We start from the raw sequence: 14,746 nt of genomic DNA, 5'->3' as shown, positions 1-14,746 counted from the left end.
TGCAGAGCTTGCGTGTGGCCCCTTTAAATTCCCAGCAGTTTGGCCATAAATCAACAACTCCTGGTTGGATATTTATGTTGGGCTTTGGGGAGTGTTGGGGTAACAGTTTGACTTCATTTTGAACTGGTTTCTTGATAACTCCTGGCCAAGGTCAATCTGTTTGAGGCCTTACTTTGTGCCCTCAGGGCTGTCTGCGATTGTAAAAGTAGCAACAGATCCATTAGAATTTTTCAGGTGAAGAGCCTGTCTTGGTGAGCCAAATGCATGTTTAGAAACTGACCCCTACAAACATAGGTCTTTGTTTTCCCCTATTGAGGGAATGGGGTTTATCTTGGCCTCTAAGTAGGAGTTGTAATGGAAGAATTCTCTTGTCCTCTTTTGGCTGCCATTTTAAATGTCAGGGTTTTGATAGCCACATTTTGGATCCATGCCAAGGCCACCCCCACCTACTTTTTCTTAACTTATCAATCTGTTTATTAGGAGATGAATGAGGGGTTTCCTGTGTGTTCAAACCCTAGAGAAATTAGAACTACATATGCCATTCTGAGCTCCTAGAAGTAGTATTGCCAAGCCTGGGTTCAGGAAATTCCTGAAGATTTGGGGACGGAGTCTGGGGGGCAGAGTTTGGGGAGGGAGGGACCTCAGCAGGTTATAATGCCAAAGCTATCATTTGCTCCTAGGGAGCTGATCTCTGTAGTCTGGTGATCAATTGTAATTCCAGGAGATCTCCAGACCCCACCTGGAGGTTGGCAACCCTACCTAGAAGTCAGGGAAGCCTATTTATTTATTTGATTTTTAACCTGCCCTCCCCACAAGCACGCTCAGGGCGGGGTACAATAATATGATTGAAACAAAATAAAACATTTAAGTACATTTAGAACCAAGGATAGCACAAAGCACACACACACAATCACATCTCAGATGGTTGCCCCCTCCATTTTCCCCAATCATAGCATAAGCACAAAGGGGTGGAGGCTACCACTGATATCATTTCAGTGACTTTGCATGTAAGGGGGCAGATGGTTTCATAGTCCCCCTGGTAGGAGACCAGTAGAGAGGCTTCCAATAGTTTAAGACTGGCCTCAACCATATCCCTGGTGGAACATTTCTCTCTTATAGGCCCCCTGAAAAGATTCTTAAAGTGTGTGGAGGGGGGGACAGTTTGGAAATCCCCATTCCTAGTATCCCTCCTTGAGATTTTCGAAATTCTGAAGGGTATAAGTAGGACTACTTCTTCCTACTTTTTTTCTTTTAGTAGACCCGATCACTGCCAGTATTCTATGTTCCCTAGGACACGGGGCCATCTGGGGGGCTTTGTTGTTTTGCTTTTTGTTCATATGGAAAGTCCTTTTTTTCTGCATATCTGCATCATCTGTGGGTGGCCTGGTTTTGCCGCTTTCACCAGCACGAGCCTGTTTACTGTGAAGCACAGTGACGTTTGATAATTGTTAGAAAGGTCTGGAGGAAGTCTCTCCCTTTCCGGCCCAGAGGAGTGTGTGAAGTAGCCTGTCTGTATTAAAATACTGACTGAACTGTTTTCAGCAGCTTAACCCACAAATTACTCCTCTTGGACATCAGATGTCAGCCTTTTGTTTGCATATTCTACATCAGCTTGATTATTTGGTTAGTTTTCTTACTGAGTAAAGATCCTTTCATTCCCACCCAAAGTTGAAGAGGGTGCACTTTTGAGCAGGAACTTAAAAGTAGTTATTAAAAAGAACCTGGAACTGTTCTTTGAATTTTTAATGCATCCAGTCGCCATGGGCTGTTTCCACACGTCTTACTTGCCTGTGGAACATTGGGCGAAAGCGTGAAATCGCGCCAGGAAGACGCTGTTATCCGGGAGTTTTGTACAATTTCGTGCAAAACTTCCGGAAAACAGCGTCTTCCTGGCATGATTTCGTGCGAGAAGACGCTGTCTTCCGGGTCTTTCACCCGATGTTCCGCAGGCAGGTAAGACGTGTAGAAACGGCCATGGTGGAATTTGCTATTGCTTCTTCCATGGAAAGATTCCCAAATGGCTGAATCTGTTGTGAGAAAATAAATCTGGTACTAGGCTTTGTGTGAATATTTGCATTTTTGTTCTATTTTGTGACCTTTTGCCAATCTGATTTCTAAGTATCTATCCTATATAATGTGGTGACTTTTATATTAAATAACTGTTTTCTGTTCTAAAAAATTCCATGCCTATTACATTCTGCTTACATATTTTCTCTAGTCTGGCTATTCAATTCCAGGGTGTTGCCCTGTGAACGCTAGGATTTCTTTTGTTCTTTATGTAGGAAGATTACAATAAGGTGCTTGGGTTGCGGAAAAAGGAATTGCTAGTGGCAGTTTACAACTCTTCAGAAAGGCTTTTGGACCATTGTCTGGATCAGGGAAAGCTTGAGAAGGCAGGAGTTTGGTCTGGAAAGCATTCTGCATGATCCATCTGCTTTGCATGCAAAAGATTTCAGGTTTAGTCCTGGGCATCTCCAGTTCAAAAGCATCAGGGAGTAGACGATGTGAAAGACCCTCACCCTGGAGACCCACTGCCAGTAATCAGAGTAGACAATGCTGACCTTGAAGGACAGGTGGTCCAACTCGGTATAAGGCAGCTTCATGAGCTTTCCATAGGCAAATATAAAAATTCTTTGCTGAATTGAAGCCTTTGGCACAGATGTCCAAAATCATGTGAAACATTTGCCAGACGACAGTGGGACATGTGAAGATGAACTGCTTTGCCTTACAGAACACTAAGACTGCCCAGATGTTCTGAAAGCATCTCCGTTTTAATTTCTTTTTTAAACAACACCATTTCCCCGCTACTCTTGTCTGTATTTAATTTAGCAGCCTATTTTCAGGCAGCTTGTTTTTCAGTCAAAGCAGAAACACCCTTGACAATCCCTAAACAAAAATGCTTTAAAGTTGGGCTCCCCGCCAGCTTTTCTGAGCACAGCCTGTAAGACCACGAGAGTTCATTTTGGAACACATACTCCTAGGGTAGTACAACACTGGTAGAATCATGCACATAATGTGTACCTCAAAAAACACAGCTCTAGCTGTGCAGTCTGTATCTCATCCTATCTCATTTAATTGTTTATTGGTATTAAAGTTAGTTCCTCCAAAGGCAAGTACTAACCTTCCTACAAAGTTGCATTTCTTTGTAAGGAAAAGAGTTTTGCACTCTCATTCTGGCTGTTATCCCTACCCTCCTCTCCATGCTCAGAACTAGAGCAAATGTTTTATATGTCATCTGGCCACAGCAGCCCACGGTTTTATCCCATTATTGCAATGTGCCCAACATGGAGGCGTCTTTGAAGACTGTTTGGATACTCCAGTTGGTGCAAACTGCAGCATCAATGTTCTTTGCTGGTATAAATATGTATGTAGCGTATCTCACAATTTTTTAAATATCTTTATTACCTGCCAATTTGCTTCTAGTTCAAAGTGCTGGGCATCAATAGTCTGGGGCCAAAGTATTTAAAGGACTGCTTTTTCTCATATGATTATGTCTATTAGAATAAAATTCTGCTCTCTATGTGTTTTCCTTCACCAGGGTTTGGTGGAGAAAAACATGGCAGTGAAGCCACGGGGCTGTGAGTCACTAGGGCATCTGATTTGCACACAGAAGTCCCGAACTTCTGGTGTATCTAGTTAAAAAGATTGCATAGTAGGTGATATAGAAGACCTCTGCTTGAGCCTCTGGAGGGGAGCTGCCAGTCAAAGTAGACAATACTAACCTTGATGGACCAGTGGTCTGATTCAGTAAAGGCTGGCAGGTAGTTTCATGTGCTCAGTGAACCCTACATTTATCAGTACCATTCCAGTTGTTACAGCATAAACTTCCTGAACTCTCTCCTGAAAGGGGATGATGGGCCAACAGAGTTGCTCTTATGTGCTTAATAAGCTGATGCATGAAAATTACATTATTGGAAAGACTGGTCTTTCGTAAGATCAGTACTTCCTCTTGGACACATGATGCAATCTGAAATCCCCCTGCACCATTTCTGGGGAAGTTAGTCTCATGCAATGCGGCTTGAGGCAAGTTTTGACATTTCAATCTGTTGCCCTCTCCAGGGGAAATTGTATTCCTGAGTTGCTAGGTTCCAGGAACGCATGCCTTATCTCTGTAGTGCTGCTTGTGCAGGCCAGTGAGTGAGAGGTGGTGGAGGGTCTTTATTTTGTCCTAACGTAGCAATGGGTGGAGCTGAAATGGAACTGTAACTCAACATACACTAAAGCCAGAGAGCTCTTTCTTTGGAGATATATATTTGGGGTGGGGTGATGAAAACTGAGCTCTGAGAGTCCTGAGTAGCATTGATGCACACTTTGTCAAATTAAATGGATGTGCCAGGTGTGCTCTTCCTGGTAAGCAAGCTTAGATGCAACCAAGCATATGAAACTGTTCATTTATTTCCTGGTCCCTGAACACTAGAGTGACGATGTCAACAGAGACATGTTGATACGGTCATAAACTCTGCCTGCCCCTGTTTTTCTAGTCCTGCTAAATCACTGCCCTGTTTTTCTCCTTGTTTTTGCCTGCAGGGAAAGCTGTTTTCAATTTTGTTTGCAAGAATTGCTGGAATTCTCTTCCTTCGGGATTCAGCTCCTTGATAAGTGTCTTTTGCAAGTTCTGTCTCTGAGTGGAAAATGGATGCATTTCCTCTCCAGCTTACATGTGTATAAACTCATGCACATGGACACTAAGGCTTATGCTATTTACACAGCCTGCCCTTTTACCTCTGTAGCAGCTGAGGTATGTGCTGATGGACAGATAACAGATTGTCAGACATACAGTGGACTGAAGAGGCCTTTAGTGCTCAGCCAGTGGGGAAGGGGCTTGGCAGTGGTCCTGAGGGTTGAGTATTACAAGCATTTCCCTGTTTTCATTTCTGACATGTTGGGAGGGTGTGCAATCATGGTACCCCTGGCATTGAGACAATGACAGCTATGCCATGGGAATTTAGTGCCTCCCTGCTGTAGATAGGCCCACATCTGACTGTGACATTGGGGGGCATCAGCATTCCCCATGCCTGCACCATTTTTTAGTCCTGAAATGGCCACAAGAAGCTCTGTTGCTATAATTATGTTACTGACATGCAGGGCTTTTTTTCAGCTGGAACATGGTGGAACGGAGTTCCGGCACCTCTCGAAAATGGTCACATGTCTGGTGGCCCCGCCCCCTGATCTCCAGACAGAGGGGAGTTTAGATTGCATGGCGCAGAAGGCAATCTAAACTCCCCTGTGTCTGGAGATCATGGGGTGGGGCCACCAGCCATGTGACCATTTTCTCCGAGGGCAACCCACTGAGTTCCACCAATTCTTTTCCCAGAAAAAAAGCCCTGCTGACATGGCTTCCTGGTGCCAAAGATGTTTCACAGTCTGAATTTCCAGCTTATTTTTTAAAAGTGCAATTATCAGTTGAGTGGTGGGGGGGTCCTAGTTCCACTTTGAAGAAGGGGCTTAAATCTTCAACTCACACTAATTTCCTGACCTGAAATGGCCCTTGATAGCTACTTGCCCCACTGAGGTAAATATAAGCATATCTGTTGTGGTGCTGCGACTGTGGCACTTCCTCTTTGAGGGTTATGCGCTTCCCTCAGGTGCTGAGTCAAGACTTTAACTGTGTAATTCTTTCCTTACTGCACCCCATTCCCCCTGGCCAATACCTTGGTTCTAAATTTGTATTTCTTACCTTGGATTGAACCACTTGGGCAAGGATATTCCCTTTGGTTCTTGACTGATATATCCGTTCCTGCAAGCAAACAGACAAGTTAGAAAGGACTCTATGTGAAGCTGCCCTTCCCATGGTCAGTGAAGAAGGGATCTCCCCCCTGTGAGGGGTCTTTACATCCCCACCCCACCCCGCAGCATCCTTATTAGCACTACAAACATAATTTGTGCTCCTCTCTATAATCTATTTTCAGTATTGGGGTTGAGTGCTGGGATCTGTGAAGCAGGAAGAAAAATAGGTCCTCTGAGCATGTGCAGAGTGGCTTAACAGAATGATACAGCCAATAATATGTGCTCTAGTCCAGTCGATAAACTCTACTGTATTGTATTAGATGGCTCCACTGCTCTTTGTTCCTTGAGGCTGGCTTAAACTGAATCAGAGCACTGATGTATCTTGCTCAGGATAGTCTACCCTGCTTGGCAGTGGCGGTCCAGGGTCTCAGCCTGGGGAACTAGAGATGCTGGGATTTAACCTATTTACAAAGCACGTGCCCTACTGCAGAGCCACAGATGCACATTTCAGGCCTGTGTATTTCAGTTCTGGTTTACATCATGTTCTTACCTGGGTTTGAACCAGTCCGGCATGGTCAGCCAGTGCTCGGTTTCATTTTTCAGCTGGATGATTTTTAGGCTTCTGTATATATGAGAGAAAAAGAGCATATATTCAAAGAACTTGGAAATGATACATTATTCTTGCTGGAACTAGTTTGGTGGTAGCATATGTGCTTTAGCGTGCAGAAACTGAATCCAGGTTCAGATCAGCACATTCTCTAATTAAAAGGATCTTGGGTAGTTGGGCTGGGAAAGTCCTGAGACTTGGTGAGCTGCCACCAATTGGGCAGCAAAAGGGGAGGGGCAATGGCCTGACGCAGGATAGAACACTTTCATATATTGATATTGCTTCGTTCTAAAGTGTGCAACGACAGAAACTCCTGACTCAAGGCGTGCTCTTTGTGTGCTCTTCATGAACCAGTTGTTAATAATCAGTTATTGTACAAAGGAATCAAGTACTGCTTTTCAATTTGCATCCAAAGCCAATGCTGATTTTATACCTGTCTGTCAGTCTATCTTCATTCCTAGTTTCCTAATTGCACTGCTACTACCATAAAAAACAAAACCAGTGAGCAGTGACTTCAGCTGCACAAGAACGGGTACATATTGCTGAAAAAGTGGCTTTTAAAAAATGTAGCCACTGAGACTAGATCGTGGATGCTGAAAGAGCTCTGTTAAGCAGACTTGTGTACAGGTACTATAATTTGGTTTACTGAGAGGCCTATTGACCGTAGAATGAATATGATGATGGAATAAAAACTGATATTTAACAAATGGTTCATGAATGCTGCAGCTACAAAGAGAAAATAATAAAGAAGGAGAATGGATCTTAATTCTAAGCAAGCATGGATCTTAATTCTAAGTAAATTTGTGATAAGATCAGTGTGCATGAGAAATATTATCCCATATTAAATGCTATTTGCTCCCCCCTCCCTTTCAATTGCACCTGCACATAATTACAGGGAAAGAATGACTCAGTAACACAAAAGTGTCCTAGTATGGAAGCAGACACATACACAAGCCGATTTGACAGGTGCTATTTCAATCACTTTTTAGACACTCTCTTGCTGTGAGACGATAAAGGCCATTCGAAATGGGCAAATATCAGATTTCTGAAGTGATTGGCTGTGTGAGAAGGCTGACATCTCATTTCCCTTTCCCTGTGCTTTAAAATGAGACATATATTTTTTGATGATAGACAAGCATAAATTCCAGATAGGTTGGAAGGTGCATTGTTTATCAGAAGAGAATGTTTATAGAAGGCATCTGGCACACTCTGTGGAGGAACTGAAAGAGGCAAATTATAGTTCCCAGCTGAGCATATTTATATCTTGGCAGAGAATCAGGACTTCATTTTTGTTGCTACTTTAATCTCTGTGGTATGTGTGCGCAAGTAGTCCAACCTCACTGGGCATTTCTTTCTGCTGAGATAGGATACACAATTCCAGGGCTTTTTTTCAGGGGGAACGCGGGGAACGGAGTTCCGGAACCTCTTGAAAATGGTCACATGGGTGGTGGCCCCGCCCCCTGATCTCCAGACAGAGGGGAGTTGAGATTGCCCTCCACACCGCTGAGCAGCGCGGAGGGCAATCTCAACTCCCCTCTGTCTGGAGATCAGGGGGCAGGGCCACCACCCATGTGACCATTTTCTTCAAGGGCAACCCACTGAGTTCCACCACCTCTTTTCCCAGAAAAAAGCCCTGCACAATTCCATGTCAACCCCCCATTTTTTTCAATGAAAAGCAGACTTGGAAGGAGGCGGCTGTTTAAACCTGCCATTGACCTCTTAAAAATAAACACACATACCACCTATACGGTGCTTTTCTTTCTGCAGAGGAAAGGATGCTGCATCTTTGCCCCCACTGGTAGGTAAGGTGGATTTTTGGAGGACAAATGGCAGGAGGGGAAAGGGATTAAAAGTAAAATTGTAGACCAATTTATAGATTTTTAAACCCATTGACTTCAGTAGATTGAGAAGGGTTCTACTATTTGAGACTGCACTTGAAGCAACTCTCGTCTGCTGTTCTTCTATTTCTGATCACAGCCTTCCAAGGCAGTTTTTTTATTTTAAAAGGAAGCTGTTGGGAGAACGAGAGGCAGCGATCTGTCACATTTGATTGTGCCTTGTGCCTCTTCCATACAACAGAAACATGGCCCAGAACACCACCAGCTCATTCAACGTAAAATAGTGCAAAATCATCAGTTAATCATTTGTAACATTAGCTGAATTTTTGTCCTGCTCTGAAACGGAGCAGCTGCAACAGCCAATTTTTTCTGAATGATTCATAGGGGCCCAGCTTGCTGGAACCTTCAGTCTCATTACACCCAGTTAGTTATGCTATCCTCGAGGTTTATTGAAACAACATGAAAAAATTATATTCAACCAGATCCTCATGCTGTGGACATGAGTTGATGATAGAGAAAATGGAGTGAGTCAAAAGTGGGTGAAAATTCACTGCCTGATACCAAGTGAAAAACAACCTTCCATGCAGAGAATCCAGGACTGACTTCATGCATAAAAATAATGTACCCCTCCTTTGTTCCATATGTGCTGCTGTTGACCCCATCACTTCTGAGTTGAAGGGCCACAGCTCAGTGATAAGGTACATGACAGTCTCAGGTGAACTCCCCCCACACATGTCTCCAGTTAAAGGATCTCTGGCAACAGATTGGGAAAGGCCCCTGCCAGGGAGACTTTGGAGATCCAGCACCAAACAGAATAAACTCCAGCTTGATTGAGCAGCCCAAGCCCTCCCCTATCCATCACAATGAAAGCTTTCCCCATCAACTCTATCGGTCACTTACTTGTTGTTGTACATCCACACCAATGTTCCATCCCTGCTGAAACAGAAACAATTCAATGTTACACACAGTGCTTGCACTTTTCATGTTGCATCCACACTAAACAGAAACAACAGCAGCCCTCTTGAGAGTACAACACCCTCCCCATCCTCAGTGGAGTGTCTGGATCAGGGCTTTTTTTCAGGGGGAATGTGGGGGAACGGAGTTCCGGAACCTCTTGAAAATGGTCACATGGGTGGTGGCCCCACCCCCTGATCTCCAGACAGAGGGGAGTTTAGATTGCCCTCCGCGCCGGCAGTCTAAACTCCCCTCTGTCTGGAGATCAGGGGGCAGGGCCACCAGCCATGTGACCATTTTCACCGAGGGCAACCCACTGAGTTCCACCACCTCTTTTCCCAGAAAAAAAAGCCCTGGTCTGGATGGTCCTGTGACTGGATCCCCAGATGTGCAAAACAGTTGTAAAAAAATCAGCCGCAAGGGCCCCAATTATGGATTGGGGCCATGGGGAATGGAAAGGGAGTTGTAATTCTTTCCTCCTCCCCTGACTATTTCTCCAATCAGAAACTAACCTCCTGTAAGTGGCTCAGGAAGGAAAAAAGACAGGCACATCACAACAAATATACCCTCCCCTTTACCAGTGCTACAGCTGCTTTTTACAGCTAGAGTACTCATCTGAGGATCTGATCAGAGATCACCAACATCTCATGTAGATACAGAAGACAAGTAGACCCACCGTAAGGTGAACCAGAGTGGATCATCTGTGTTTCTCTACAGACTGGCGAGTCATATCCTAATTAGAGCTGAAATGAATTTGGGTTCTCCTAGATATTCTGCAAATTCTTTCTTGTACATTTAGACATCAAATATTCTCTGAGTGCTAGAATATGTGGTATCAGTTGTTCACTTGTGAATGATGCCTCTGCATTTCTGCATCTCTGTATTAGGTTTCTGCTGGTTTTAAATCCTTGCAAAATGGCATTGATAGCCCCTGTTACATTGTTTATTGAAATGCCCTTGATGTTGACTTACTAACGCATACTGTGTAATCCGCTTTGAGTCTCAGTGAGAAAGGTGGACTATAAATAATACAAATAAACTTCTGAGTATTGGCAGTTAACAATATTTGATCATCAACATGTAATGCAATTTTATAACCCACAGCCAGTATGCATGCAGTGGTATTTACACCCAGGTCTATTTATTTTTGATGCCTGGTTACATTATGAATTAAAGCATTTGGTAGATAATCTACAATGGTATTAAATGTTTTATGAAGCTTCACCTTAGGTTCTTGCCAAAATCAAAATGGAGGTGCCAAGAAAATCCTTGAATCCTGAGTTAGATCTTTAGGAATAACAATTAAAATTCAGATTGCTAATTCAAAGTGTGGGGGAATTCATTTTGGCTCTAATTGTGAATGGAGGGGGAGGGGAGAATTAATTTTTGTGCCATGCATAATCCCACTTGTTTGCAGTGCTGTTCAGGGCCTGTATTTGTTTGTTTGTTTATCTGATTGATTGTTTACCTTTCTCACTCAGATGCAAGGTGGATTGCACAAGTGCAAGTGAAAATACAATATAATCAACAGCTAGGGCATTCACTGAGCAAAGTATAATGATGAACAACAGTTAGGATATTCAATGAACAGATACAATAGGCCATGGTAGCAAAAAATATGAGAACAAGCATAAAGCTGAACCAAGTGTAACTAGTTAACATGTCCTCTTTAGGAACATGGAAACTACCCAGTAGGAGCATATCTACTTTAGCAGACAGTACCTAAGAGCATAGTTTACAGTCCCTGTCCTTATCAAAGTATCTGTTTGAACTATTTCTTATGACACAGCCCTATAATCTGAGTAGAAAGCCATCCTGAATTATTCAGTTTTGCATAGTTTGCAGAAAGCTAGGAGAGTGGGAGTTTTCCTGACCTTCTCAAGCAGGCCATTCCATAAGATGTGGGCTACCACAGAGAAAGCATTTGTATGGGCAGAGAAAGCATGTGTACAGGTAGCTGTTTATTTTGCCCAGTTGCAGGGTGGTATCTGCAAAAGGCCCTGTTCAGATGAGAGAATCTGCTGTGATGGAACATAGGAGAGAGGTGGTTGCACAGATATGAAGGTCCAAGGCCATTGAAGGGCTTTGAATATGATAGTCATGACCCCGAATTGAGTACATTACAGTACTCTAGTCTTAATGTAACCATGGCATGAATCCAGGTGGCCAAATCACTCATATCAAAGTAGGAGAACATTTTCCAGGCTGGTCTGAGTTGGGAGAAGGCCTTTTTTGTGGCTGTATTTACTTGCTTCTCTAGCAGCCATGCTGGATAAGGTATAACTCCTAGACTCTTAATCGAGTCTTCAGGGGTCAACTGCAGGGCCGGATTGATGGGGGGGCAGGGGGGGTAGTCTGCCCCTGACGCCGCCAAAGAGGGGGTGCTGGGCACAGCTGCCAGCCCCAGAAGCGCACGGGCAGCAGGACAGGGGCAGGCGAAAGGCAGTGCAGGTGGCCTCCCAGCCACTCACACTGCCGCTGCCAGTTCCGCGGCACGCTGGGACAGCCAGCTTGTTGCAGGGAGGCATGCGCTGCCCTGCGTGATGACATCATGGAAGTCCTGGGCGCTGGCAACCGTAGATTCAGCCCTGGTCAACTGAACTTCATACAAGGTTGGAAGCACAACATCTTTCAAGATCTCTGCTTTTCCAACCAGCACCACTTCTGTTTTGTCTGGGTTCAATTTGAATTTGTTTGCTTTTCAGCTATTTGACATCAGCTGGCAAGCAGTGACTCAGTAATCTACTGCATCATCAGGGGATTTGGATAGTGAGATATAGAACTGAGTATCTTCTACCTATTGATGGCATCCAATTCCACAGCTATGAATGACTCCTCCTGCAGGCTTCATGTAGAGGTTGGATAACATGGGGGATTAGATTGCACCTTATGAAACCCTGCAAGTTAATTCCCACACTAAAGAAAGCTGGTCTCCAATAGTAACCCTTTGAGAATGTTCCAAGAGGAATGATTTAAACCTCACTATAGTTTGTACCGGGAGTCCTGGAAGTTCCTAAGCAGTGGCAATAAGAATTTCTGTAGCACATTTTGAGAGTTCAAAATGCCGCTCCACATTACCTTGTGGCGTATCTCGCGATCAACAGGGATGGTCTATTATTCCCCCCTCCCTGTTGCAGATGGAGGGCAATGAGGCTGAGAAAGCAGCTGGCCAAAGGCTACTTGGTGCATAGTGACAAATTCCCTGTTTTCTGTGTTTATACTTACCTGTATTTTTGCTTTTTACCTTTTTGCTTTTAGATTCTTGGATTCATTTGTATTGTGGATATATGTTATATGGTTTTATATGGTATTTATACATACAAATATGTGTTATATGTATAAATGATGATCAGTGCTGGTTTACAAAACTGAGAAATGCATACTTGGGGGGAGGGGGGTTGGTGCAAGCAATCAGAAATGACACTCAACAGAACCCTGGATTCAGCTTGCACAAGATGAAAAGCAAAATTAAATTAGTAATTTTGGAGTTGAAACAGCGGACTCCTTAGCTGAAGGAAGGTTTGAACTTTGCGTGCTTCCTGGCTCACTGCTCAGGCTTTTATTTATTCTATTGCATTATGAGAAGAGTTTGCATAGATATTCCCAGGGAAGTTGTGATCACTGAAGGGGCCTTGAAAGCCAAAGTGGAGAAAAGAAAAGGGTTTTATCTAAAAAGGCTTGCAAATAAGAGATATGGCTGAATCCTCGCAAAGGGAAACTGTTTCATTAGAAGGTATCTTGAATGCATTGGTCTTGATTTCTTACCAGTCCAAGTAAACAACGACTATTACTGAGAAGAGAGCGAGACAGAAGATCCATAACAGTACAGTCTTTCCTCTGGAGTGCATCATCCTTAACAGAAGGAAATAAGCAGAAGAATAATTTTAAAAACAAGAGGTTTTTTTTTAAGTATATCCTGCCTTTCTGTAATTTAAGGTGGTACACAATGGATTAAAATAACATGCTATAAAAAATTGTTTGTAAGGTAAAACCAAACAAAAACAGATGAAGAACCATAACTGATTAAAGCACCATACAGAATGCCCCACTGGACCCTAAAAGCCAACAGTTAATCCTAAACCCTGTGAAATGAAATGGTCCTACAGCCTTGTAGAAGAATAACAGTGAGGTATGTGGCTGCCAGGCTGATGTGAAGGGCTTTCAGGGTAAGAGAACTGGCACCCTGAGTTAAACGTAGAAGCAAACTGGAAGCCAGCATAATGGTTTTAAAATAGCCTTGCAGTGCAAAAATTAGGTGGGTGCATTATTGACCTGCTGAAGTTTCCAAGTGGCCTTCAAGGGCAGTGCCATGGACAACATATTACATTAGTCTAAACTGGAAGTTTCATTTTTTTTATGAATAGGTTTTTTTAGAAAAGGGGAATACAGAGTAAAGAGGGATGGGGAAAAGAAGTCCATGTTATATCGCTCTAATACATTGCACTGCACAATCTATTTCTTGTCACATCAATCTGTTCTGCAGCTCAGCCACTTATTTGCAAGTTTTTCCATTCATTTTAAATAATGTCCATAAAAGTCTTCATCCTAACTGAGAGCTAGGTTTCTTCAGACTTCCTCTGTATCCAGCTATAAAATGAATCCCAAATGTCATTATATATTGTAGTGTCCATGTGATTCAATAAACTCGACAGTTTATCCATTTCGGCTGTCTCAAGAATCCTTTCAATCAGATTTTCTTGCGTTGGGACGGCTGTCGTTTTCAAACTTTCGCATATAATATCCTGGCTGTTGTGATTATATTCAAAATCAAATGTTTTTGGTTTTTATTAACTGGAACCACCATGTGATTTAATAAAAAGAGTTCTGGTTTCAAAGGCAATGAAAGCTTAAGTATCTGTTGAGTCGTTTTGTGGACCATCTTCCAGAACTCTGCTGCTTTTTTACATGTCCACCACATATGATAATATGAGCCCGGGTTACTTTCACATTTCCAACATTTATTTCACATATTTAAAGACATTTTGGCTATCCTAATAGGAGTTAGATGCCATCTATAAAACATTTTGTAAATATTTTCTTTCAAAGAGGCTGCTTTTTTCATCCTTAAATTGCCCTTCCACATTTGCGAACATTGCTTTAAGTCAATTGTATGTCCCACGTTCTCTGCCCATTTTATCATGGTATCTTTAACTTCCTCCCCCTGTAATTTTGCATTTAAAAACATACTATATAGTTTCTTTATTGTTTTAACATTGGCACCACACATTATCATATCAATATTCTCATCCTTTTCATAGAAGCCCATTACCTTGTCTTTTTTATATCTAGATTCCAATTGTGCCTGGCCCCACCATCCCAACTCAATATCTAGATCTGTCATTTCTTTTGGGTTTTTTAATAGACCACCTGGTTTCAACAGTACCTTGTATGTAGGGGCTTTCCCCTCTTTTTTCAAGTTAGGTTGTGTAAATGCTTCGATTGGGGAGACCCACAAAGGGATTTTCTCATAAAAGACAAGTCTTATTCTTTCCCAAACCATCACTAATGCCTTCCTTATCCAATGATTTTTAAAGTATTTATGGTATTCCCATTTTTTATACCAGAGAAATGCATGCCAGCCCATAAATAAGTCATGTCCTTCCAGATTTAAAAGTCTTTC

The 14,746-nt window shown here is 42.8% G+C and overlaps 1 protein-coding gene across 4 annotated transcripts in view; it reads right to left on the bottom strand.

Moving 5' to 3' along the window:
* The window catches only part of LOC129342423 (N-acetyllactosaminide alpha-1,3-galactosyltransferase-like), a 60,916-nt gene that overhangs the window by 5,782 nt on the left and 40,388 nt on the right, over positions 1-14,746 (bottom strand). For 2 of the 4 annotated variants that reach the window (XM_054998184.1, XM_054998183.1), the window contains exons 2-5: positions 12,892-12,978; positions 9,073-9,108; positions 6,278-6,349; positions 5,678-5,737 (exon numbers count right to left, since the gene is read on the bottom strand). In XM_054998184.1, coding sequence (XP_054854159.1) covers positions 5,678-5,737; positions 6,278-6,349; positions 9,073-9,108; positions 12,892-12,977 — 254 coding nt within the window. In that variant the 5' untranslated portion in view covers position 12,978. The remainder of the gene's footprint in view (positions 1-5,677; positions 5,738-6,277; positions 6,350-9,072; positions 9,109-12,891; positions 12,979-14,746) is intronic. The other 2 variants (XM_054998186.1, XM_054998185.1) reach the window with 1 other exon arrangement.

The sequence above is a fragment of the Eublepharis macularius genome, chromosome 14 (assembly GCF_028583425.1).
Source record: "Eublepharis macularius isolate TG4126 chromosome 14, MPM_Emac_v1.0, whole genome shotgun sequence".
Classification (NCBI taxonomy): Eukaryota; Metazoa; Chordata; class Lepidosauria; order Squamata; family Eublepharidae; genus Eublepharis; species Eublepharis macularius.
Note: the sequence above shows the minus strand (reverse complement) of the source record. Positions and strands in the feature narration are given on the sequence as shown.